This window comes from Saccoglossus kowalevskii, chromosome 16, assembly GCF_978046115.1.
Source record: "Saccoglossus kowalevskii chromosome 16, keSacKowa6.1, whole genome shotgun sequence".
NCBI classification, from domain to species: domain Eukaryota; kingdom Metazoa; phylum Hemichordata; class Enteropneusta; family Harrimaniidae; genus Saccoglossus; species Saccoglossus kowalevskii.
Window position 1 is genome coordinate 30,491,151 of NC_140656.1, and position 11,006 is coordinate 30,502,156.

At 39.3% G+C, this 11,006-nt stretch overlaps 2 protein-coding genes across 2 annotated transcripts in view; both read left to right on the forward strand.

The window, feature by feature from the left end:
* The window catches only part of LOC102803033 (uncharacterized), a 223,480-nt gene that overhangs the window by 170,252 nt on the left and 42,222 nt on the right, over positions 1 to 11,006 (forward strand). The gene's annotated exons all lie outside the window — the stretch shown is intronic.
* Positions 9,580 to 10,017, forward strand: LOC144364590 (uncharacterized). The gene has a single exon (XM_078014503.2). The coding sequence runs from the start codon at positions 9,580 to 9,582 to the stop codon at positions 10,015 to 10,017; it is 438 nt and encodes a 145-aa protein (XP_077870629.2).

The window sequence follows — 11,006 nt, forward strand, 5'->3', positions numbered from 1 at the left end:
GTTGCCTGCATTTGTTGATGGTAAGGACGAACTTGATAGTTATTTATTGCGTTTTGAGAGGTTTGCAACGAATTGGAGTTGGCATAAAGATGGATGGGCCACAAAATTGAGTGCGCTGTTAACTGGTAGAGCACTGGAAGTATATTCTAGGATGTCCGACACTGATGCAGTTGACTATGATCGGGTGAAGATGTCGCTGTTGACAAGATACGATTGCACAGAGGATGGGTACAGGAAGCGATTCCGTTAAATTAAACCTGAAAGTTCTGAGAGTCCTGACCAGTTAATTGTGTGGCTTAAGAATTATTTTGCTAAATGGGTTGAGTTGTCAGGCACTGCAGCAACATATGATGGTGTTACCGACTTGATGGTGAAGGAGCAGTTTATTGGTGCCTGTACAAGAGATCTTGCAGTTTATCTTAAAGAAAGAGCACCCAAAGATTTAGATGAGTTGGCAGTAATAGTAAAGCAGTACCTAGCTAGTGGCACATGATCGACAGTTATCCACAAAGGACCAGGTGAGGCGTAATGATAAGAGTGCCATTAGAAATACTGATGTGGGACAGGGTAGTAGTATCCGGTGTTTTGTATGTAAGGGTGTTGGTCATCGAGCAGCACAATGTCCATCCCGTGTTACTGATGTCAACCATGACAACGGTAAACAGTGGCTTCAGTGTGGTGACATAGGACATGTGGCTAAGTTCTGCCGTAGTGGACAACACAAGGGTCAGGAAAGAAAGAGTGTCAATCCCAGCACTACTACTGGTGCAGCTGCAGTGGTTAAAGAGGAGTCTAATATCAGTGCTACCTGTGCTGTTCAAATTGACAGTGATGTGCCTAAAACGATTGAGAAGGACCATTTGTTGTTAGCATCGGGGGAGCAGTTAAAGGTTGTGAATGGTGCATGTATGGAACGGAGTGGCGTTGTGGAGGACAGGACTTTGCCTGTGAGTCAAGGGATGGTTGGTGACACAGTTGTGACCATGTTGAGAGACACTGGGTGTAATGGCATTATAGTCAAGAAGAGCTTGGTACCAGATAACCAGTATTCAAAAAAGATGGGTCATATATTGATGGTTGATCGTACTGTAAGAAGGGTTCCAGTCGCCATGGTGGAAATTGATACGCCATATTTGAGAGGCACGGTTGAAGCATTATGTGTGCAGGACCCAATCTATGAGTTAATTGTTGGGAATGTGCCCGGAGCAAGACCACCAGATGACCCGGATCCAGTGTGGAATGTGAGTGGAGCAGTAACAACCAGAGCGCAAGCGAAGAAATCTGGTAAGGTGAAGCCGCTCAAAGTGTGTGATGTAAAGACTGGAGCACATGTAACAAAAGACAAATTAATCGAGATGCAGCAAGCAGACACATCGTTGAAGAAATATTATAATAAGAGAGAACCAGAAGTGAGAGGGCACCATACAACCGAGTTCCAGGTATATGGGGGCTTGCTATATCGAGTGTATCGGGATCGTACAGTTCCAGGAGGCAAGACGGTACGTCAAGTGGTTGTGCCGAAACTGTTGAGGACTCGTGTTATGGAGATTGCCCATGATTCAATATTTGGTGGACACATGGGGATAAAGAAGACAGAAGACCGGATTGTGACTAGCTTTTGTTGGCCTGGGCTACATCAAGATGTTACCAGTTTTTGTAGGTCGTGTGATGTGTGCCAGAAGACTGTTTCAAAGGGATCAGTTGTGAAGGCCCCATTAGGTAAAATGCCTTTAATTGATATGCCATTCAAGCGTGTGGCTATAGATTAGGTTGGACCAAATACACCAGCCAGTGACAAGGGTCATTGATACATCTTAACTATGGTGGACTATGCTACACGGTATCCAGAGGCCGTTCCACTTAAAATATAGATACGGAGACTGTAGCCGAGGCGTTGATTGGCTTTTATAGCCGATTGGGGGTTCCAGAAGAAGTACTAAGTGACATGGGGACTCAGTTTGTGTCAGAATGCATGCAAGAAGTATCAAGATTGCTCAGCATTAAGAGACTGACATCTACGCCCTATCACCCCATTTGTAATGGACTGGTGGAAAAGTTTAATGGTACTTTGAAGAAGATGTTAAAGCGGTTGTGCCATGAACAACCAAGGCAATGGCATCGGTATATTAGTGCTTTACTCTTCGCATATAGAGAGGTACCACAGGAGTCCACTGGTTTTTCCCCATTTGAGCTATTATATGGTCGAACAGTTAGAGGCCCAATGAAGATCCTTAAAGAGTTATGGACCAAAGAAAGCGATACTCCTGAGATAGTTAATAGTTACCAGTATGTGTTTGAGTTGAGAGATCGGTTAGAACAGACTTTAGAGATTGCTCGAGACGAATTACAAAAGGCACAGAACCGATACAAGTGTTACTATGATCGTATAACAAAGAAGCGAGTGCTTAAGGAAGGAGATAAGGTGTTAATTTTGCTGCCAACTGACACCAACAAGCTATTGATGCAGTGGAAGGGTCCTTATGTGGTGGAGCAGGTAATAGGCGAAAACGATTATCGAGTGAGGGTAGGTGACAAAGTGAAGACGTATCATGTAAATATGTTAAAGTTGTATGTTGAGCGGGAGACGTCACCTACCTGACTACCTGAACTTTTGAACAGTATAGTAGAATGTTATTCGTTTATGACTATATTTCATATTTTATTATATTCTACTGTATGTGATTTTCGAATTTATGTACTCAGAGCTTTATTCAGTTCGATTTGATATATTGTATTGTTGTTTTATTGTTATCATATTCGTATTATTGACGTCGTTGCTAGTCATGTAATATTATATGTTATAATATTCTTGAAAGGGGAGGCATGTCGCATACGACTTATTTACCACTTCCGTGTCACTGAGAATGTTTTAGAACCGTACTGTGTCTGGGTGGAATATTCTAGATTTTTTTTAGAAAATGGTTGAATATGTAATAGAACACTGTAGGATGCAATAGAAGGTAATGGAACATTCTAGAAATTGGTAGTAAGTTCCAGACTCATTATGTATGTTGATGTAATGGTCTATTTATAGACAGTGGGGGTATATATAGGGGAGTTGTTCAGCACTGAGATCAGATCGGAGATCTCGTTGAATTGTATTGGAGTTTAAGTATCTAGTTATTGGAGTAGTGGAGTTTTACCGCGTTATTGTACTTGATGTTTGCAGAGTATAATAATATCAGTACCAGTTGAAACCTCATCTGTTGGCACCGTGTTCGTGTTTTATCATCGCCGCCAGGAAAGTCTTTATGTTACTGTTGCCATTTTGGTATTCGAACCATCACACTTGTACTATACCAATTACGGTAATATTACGTTGCGTGTGACAACGTTCCTTTATTTTTGAGCGGTAAAATAACTAGTTTCCACGAGGATGGTCAGTACCTGCATATTCGGAATCCTCATTAGCAAGCAAAACAATTCACTAGCAATTTGCACCACTGTTTCACAACTTTCCATTCTAGTTGAACACTTTGCACATCAATTCCATTGTTTTCGTACTTTGCACTACTAATCCACTAGTCCACCACCTTCCACTATAATTTTGCACTTTTCACTTCAATTCCACGTTTTACTCTATATTCACACTTTGCATCACTACGTATTTAACGGAAAAGAGTATATATGTATGCTATCTGAAAAAGTGGGATAGTGTGACTAATACTCGAGCATCCAATGTGTAATCAACAACATGACTAACTATATTATTGTAGAAAGTACGTATTTATTTAACGTAGTCATGCGACAAAGTACTGTGTAATCCGAGATGGTGCTGGCGTGTGGTATAATGTATCTGGCGACCGTATCTTCACGAATGAAAATGCAGCAGCGATACGCCCCAGCTTTTACTTGCCTTCGCGTTCTGCCAATGCATGTGCGCTATATACACGTATTGTATTCGATATTCTGCCATATTTGGAGTTTTTTACATCATCAATACGCTCATTTATTGGAGAGTTACCGGTGAAGCCGTCTACCCTATATTGAATTACTCCGTCAAGCCAGGGATGGCGTCCGCTACTGTCGTTAGCTGCCTTGCCATTTTTTTCATTTTACAGCTGTTGTTCTTGGCTGAGACAGAGTTTAAAGTTACTAGTCAAGTTCGGTTTCTTATCTGTACATTTAGTTTGATAACACGTTAGTTCACTGCGTATATTCAATGATGGACACACGATTTTGGATTGTCATTCAAACAATTTTCAAATCTCATCAGTCAGGAAATCATTAAAATCGAAATAGGAGTTCATGAAAGATAGCAAAAACGCAGTTTTGTACATTCATCTGAGGATTATGCACTATATTTTAGAACGTACAATAAAAATCACTACGCATGCGTATTAGTTGTTTATACAAACGCTACATCAGTTGTAACTTATTACAAGTCGTAGCTCGTTTTGGTCTACAGTATGGAGTGTCGAATAACAATTTTAAAAAATGTGTGTTTTCGTCCACATTGCATATTTAAATTTAGCACTTCACTTGGAGAACTGACGTACTAAAATACGTTTTTCAAACCAGAATTCATCGTGGCTAATGTACCCAACAAATGGTAAACCTTAAACATTGTGATTTTCGAAAAAATAAAACACTGCATAACTTCATGTACGAAAGCAGAGTGAAGTTTGTGTAGTACATTCATGACAACTAGCTTTGTCCTACACTTGAAATTGATCGAACCATTTCAGTATGCTCAAGTGCTGTCATCGTCGCTTGGGACTCAATTCCCGCGCGTGCGCAGGTGACGACCCTCCCGCTTTAAATACTGTCTTGTTATGATGTTGAACTATAATCCAGTAGAATGAAAGAATATGATTTAGCACAAAGCACGTGTTGTTGAATAGATCCTAATGGAATATATTCAAGTACCTAGTAACAAAAATCACAAACACATAGCATCGTGGTCAATTCACGTGGAGTCTATGCGATCGGGAAGAAAGAACGTCTCGGTTGTTATGGATACAAGATTAACCTCACCAGAGGGCGGTTGCCGTAACCGCCATTACAGCTGATCACATCATGGGGTGCTGTGCGGTAAAGAAGTCTGATTTAGGACTGCGATTTGAGAACAACTCTGTTTTTGTAAATTCACAGGTACAGTATTAATATTATTTTCTTTGTCATCATGAATGACATAACATCCATTGTACATGTGGTACTAGTAAAGCACATATCGCTAGGAAACATTTAACACGTTTACATTGTATATCACTAGCACTGGCATACTAATCAAAAACATTCTGTCGCGAAGTTTCGAACAAGTCGGCCAAATATTATGTAAACATTACCAGTTTCCAAAGATTACAATATTAAAACATTTTGGATATTACCATATAAACCATTTTTTTGCCAAACTAAATAATAACAGCGGTGAATATGTTCCGGAAAAAAAGTTTGGTGACCTCAAATGTTTGTTTTTTTTTTTCCACGCAAAATAGGTTGCTGCATATCATAACACACATATCACCCAAATTTGCAGAACCATTTACTAAATCAGATTTCATTTTTTTTTAATTTCACTGTTGGCGCCGAATGCAAATATAGAGAATGTGTGACCACAGTCGCCCAGTGGGGTGATTAATAATCGTCCGTCCATTTTGTTACTGTTTACATACAGTAGTCATGTAAGAAAATGGCGCTTATTATGGTCACATCTACTACACACATTCTATGGTTTAAGATGGTTAGAAATTTTCCATTGAATCAGGCGCGAATCACACTCACTAACGATTTTCTCTATTGTCCTGTTTATTAACCGTGACCCCCCTTTATGCCTTTCAAGTTTATTGTTACAATTGGTACAGTGAAGCCTAACACTATTCTATTTCAAATCATGTGCAACTTTCAAATGCTGATATAAACCACTTCTTGGTCTGCGGCTTATCTCGGTTCCGATCTCTTGCCGCTGCTCTATGTGAATCTGCCCTAGGCGCAATCGAGTCCCAGTGTATAATGATAAATACTACCCTTTGTTATCTGCCTATAAATAGGCCGTCAATACAGTAGTTACTTATACACTGCCTTAAATGAGACAGCCACTGAGTTGGAACTTATAATTTGAATAGACTTACCTGAATCATTCTTCCCACGGCCCTCTCCGAAGATCTATACGGCAACTATATACGCATGGCAAAGACTGAAAATCGCCTCGCCAGCCTATCTTATGAATCCATGATAATATATAATGTAATGTACCATGCCACTGAAATTGTTAGTAACATACAGCACTCACTGATGGAGTGCACTGAACGTATGTATGTGAAATACCCAATGGGAGAAAACTCATGCATTAAGTTACAATAGCAACGGAACGAATTAAATTATTAGGATTTTTATCAATGACTCTTTTCAACCCATATTACAGAGCAATATTAAATACTCTCACCACAAAACAAGCAACATGAAAGATAAAATTACGATTGTTTTAGCAAATGATTACCTCAACATGGCTGTCACAGTGTAAGGCCTGCTTATCGCAATTGAGAGGGCCACCCACAGAACTCACACTGGACAGGGGGTTCTTTCACTGCTAGTATGAGGTAGACAAGACAATAGTACTGGAAATGAAATACACATACACAAAAATATCGACTTAAAGCTCCTGGCTTTAATACCTCTCAAAATATTTACAAGAAATAAAGCACAACAAAATACAATGAATAAAGTCACTAAAATAGGGGATTGCTTAGAGAAGTGTGCATTGGTGATAACTCACAGTTCCAGGATGTATTAATGGACGACAGTCAATGACTTCTGCGACACAACAACGAAGAAATACAGGAGTCTTGCTTGCAGAGGAACGCTGGTATTTTGGGCACCGCTGAAAGCAGGAGATCGCAGAGCAGTCTCACTGAATGGTGGTTGTAGCCTGTAATATCGTATCGCAGCAGAACACACAGGAAAGCAAGTTGAAGTGACGGACACCAAGTTGAAATGATCGACCCAAACTGTCTTTGGTCTGTCTAAATTATATGCAGTGACACCACCTGGGTTTCCACATGAGCCAATCTGAATGTAATCTTGCTAGCAGCTGTGTCACGTTGGCAACTCAGTAGATCATAAACATCCTTTGTTATTCAAATAACAGCACACCTGGTATGTAAATTACAAGCACACCTGGTAGAACCCACTGTCCTTTCAGAGTTGAAAACAAGTGTGACCTGTCAATCACCATTATGACAGTTATGACAATACACACCGTTTCTTCCCGTGATTTCATGCACACTTCCATTTGCAGGGTTTGGGGTAATATGACAAAACATGAAATAAAGGATGCTGACAATGGCCAAGGTCGTCCAGTCGTTCCACCTCATTGCCTTATTACCCAACAATCTTCGCGCCAAAAAGATTCCTGATATTACTTTTACGCAACTTTGAAGCTGAATTTTGAACCATCGATATCGATTGAAAAGAATGGTTATTAATGCATCCCAGGCGCCATAGGAATTTTTATTTTAACAATTTAAGCTAAAAACAAATGATGGTTGAAATGTACGGTGCGATGCCAAATTTCACAACCTTAACGATGACAACTTTACAAACAATAGTACTGATCAATTTATTTGGATTTTCAGCTTTGGGTCATGTGCATTCAACGTTGTGTTTAGGGTGCACTGAATTTCCAGTCAAATGCCTCTGTTAACCAAACTCGAGGTTGAAACAAGCGTCTTGTCTCATTAACATCTAACATTTCGATTACATTTACAGTGGCAGTTTATTCCACAAATACTGTTTGTTATATACCGGGTTGTATTGGCATTATACTATACCACATGGATGCTATACATCATGATATCTACATTCAGCTGGGATGGTGCTAAGTACTTCATTTATCTCACCAATTGGGGTTTTATGGCAGTTACTATATATCTTATCACAGCCGCCTCCACCACTGTTTACACCTACATTCGGACGAGAACGGATTCGGATTCGGGTTCGTACAAGTATTGTATTCTATTTTTCGAGACACATTAACACTTGAACTTTGTTTCATCTTTGATGTCCCGTGATCTGTATTACAGCCCTGGCACAATTGGGATAACAATAATATTTGACTCGGAAACAGGATATTTAGTATGTAGTAAGTCCTGCAATAAAGCAGGTTACTCAGAGTGCCGATAATCACCGCCACTAGACCAAATAATGTACAGGTGGAATGTACAATAATTGTTTCAAATATTGAACGACACAAGTGAATTTCAATATCTGAATGATGTACGACACGTATGATTTATCCACCTAATAATACGTCATCCACATCAGGAGATTGGATTGACCATTCACGTTCAACTGAATCAACACATGTTTCGGGCCTTATTTACATTGTTCGCATACCAGTTAGAAGGATCGAGTGCCAGTTGGCGCGTCCGACTGCAGTGACGAGGCGCTATGCAGTCGTAGGTGGACGTCGTTTAACATTTGAATTTTTTTCTATAAATGTGTAAAGGTCACACACGGCACGGTGACGGTATCTAAAATTGGAACGAGCGTCGCACGTCACCATAAATTACCCAGAATTCCTATAATTTGTACCATTGCGGGACATTGATTTCTCTAAAACTTTATACTGCTTTTACTGGCTTAACGATTTAAACCCTAATAACTTCCCAAGAAGTCTGTTGTATTTGTTACTTGCAATGTGTGATCAGAATGTCAAATTTACCTCAAAGTCTGGCAAAATTTATAGAGATTCAAAAAATGATGTCACTCTTTGGGGAATATAATCAGCAAAAAAAAGAAGTCTCCATTATCGTCTGCCAGCTAACCTACTGGAATACGCATATTATTTTGTTTAATTCATGCAAAGACACATACAACAAGATGCTGGGGATTTTCTTAGTTAACAATTAAATAGTAAGATTTAAACTAAGTTTGGTTTGCAGTTGACAAAAAACGCTTTAATTTGGATAAAAAGGAATAGAATTTGAAAAAAAATATACTTTTTCAGAATGCACGAAGCATATCGACAAATGGCTGTGTACTAGTGAAATTAACCAACCGATATACATTAGTACCAACATAGGGCATTAATCAGCGCTGTCGGGTAGTCTCAAATATTGAATACTAGTATAAGTTTTTATGGTGACATTCTTTATTTATCAGTACTCGCACTCGCACTTGGAATTTTCACATGAAAAGTCAGGAAACTGTCACAAGGCACAACAAATAAAATAATATGATTAGTCGCAAAATACTCTGTCCTTTTACTGGTGAATAATCTTATGTGAACCCAAAAGAACAGAAGAAAAACAGATGATTAAAAAAAGAGACATGATCGGAAATCAGATGTACGCGTAAAAAGAATACCTCACGTTGGATGTCATCGCTCGCGTTTTAGGATATTCACTGGACTATCTTCTCGTGGTTCTACCACAAGTAATGAGACACAGTCATGTTACAAGTAAACCTCAAAGTTATGGCCAATGATTTTCAATTGTTTTCCCTGATGTTTGTTTTGCAGGTCGACCGAGCCAGAAAACACAATGGTATTTCCAGTTGTCATGGTTACTGTATTATATAGCAGCTATATACGCGCCTTTACTTAGCATAGTATACTGGGCTGCTCTGTATAACGCCGAGATGGGTTTGCAAGTGATTGATTTCCATGACCACGCCATGAACGTGATTGCCATGATATTAGAAACGACCATCGCAGCAATGCCTGTGCGCTATATACACGCATTGTATCCGTTCATATTTGGAGTTTGTTACATCACCAATACGCTAATTTACTGGGGAGTTACCGGTGAAGCCGTCTATCCTATATTGGATTACTCCGCCAAGCCAGGGATGGCGACTGCTACTGTCTTTGCCTGCCTCGCCATGGTTTTCATTTTACAGCTGTTGCTCTGGGCTGTTTGTCGACTTAAGCTGAGACTGAGTGGTACGAATTCACCATCAACAGTTGACATTGTAGCGGTAAATCAGTCGGATACGTCTCATAATACACCAGGCATTGACAATCCCGTAGCGTTGGTAGATACAGCGTCACAGGTTAACATAGACGAGAGAATCTGAGGTTGCAAACTTTAAGTCAAGTTATGTGCTGTTAATGTATATAGTGTTTTTAATATTCAAATACCAAACATATATGTCGGACAGTTTGTCAGCCAATTTTTCTCGTATTGGTCCAGATTTCGAACATTTCACACCTTCAGCGAACATCGTTGAACTTTGACAAACATCGACTGAAATTATGAGCACGTGACTAAAACTTGTGGTTTCATTTGGTCATTTTAGTTTGTGATTTCGTTGAAAATTACGAACAACGATGCAGTGTTATGTATTAAATAAACGTAATTCTAACAATGTAAGTATCTGTATCTGATATGAACGTTTTATAGAACATATTTCCAATTCAGAGTAGAAAATATTGTTTAACTTCTTTAAAAACATATACTATATTATGCCAGTGTATCACGCCAGTAAATGCACGATTGTGATGAGAAGATGAAGGGTGTTTGTGTATCATGTATTATGTATCATGGTTTTAACGATAGTATGCAACGCAGAGAGCACTGATCTCCACAATCTCGCGGCGACCGGGCAGCGACAACGATACGCCACGGCGCATTGACTTTTCATTAACGGTTTCGGACGTCCAGCTTGAAGTTTTCAGCAAAGTCATAGCATACAAGTTTCATACTGACTATTTAAGTATTTCTTATTTAGCGAAGATCAAACTGGCAACATGTTTCATAAAGTGTATGACAGACTGAGAGCTTTCAACTCTGAGCCGCACCTAAATGCGATGTACGACAGGCACGTCCCTTCCGCGTTGCGAATCGTAGTTCACATGGCCAAAGTTATTTTATCACAGTTTCATCGCACATTAAACTGGTCAATATATCAGGTATACACCGTTCTGGGGCTGATTATTTTTTCTGAATAAGAATTGGAATAAGGATTATTCTAACTTATAAAACATCAAATAATATTTAAATTGTTATGTTTAATCTAGCAAAAAAATATCCCCCATGATTCCAAGAAATAATGTTATAATAGAA

What these genes read in the sequence shown, in the direction of transcription:
- LOC144364590 (XM_078014503.2), top strand. Translation starts at nt 9,580, where the DNA reads ATGGGTTTGCAAGTGATTGATTTCCATGACCACGCCATGAACGTGATT.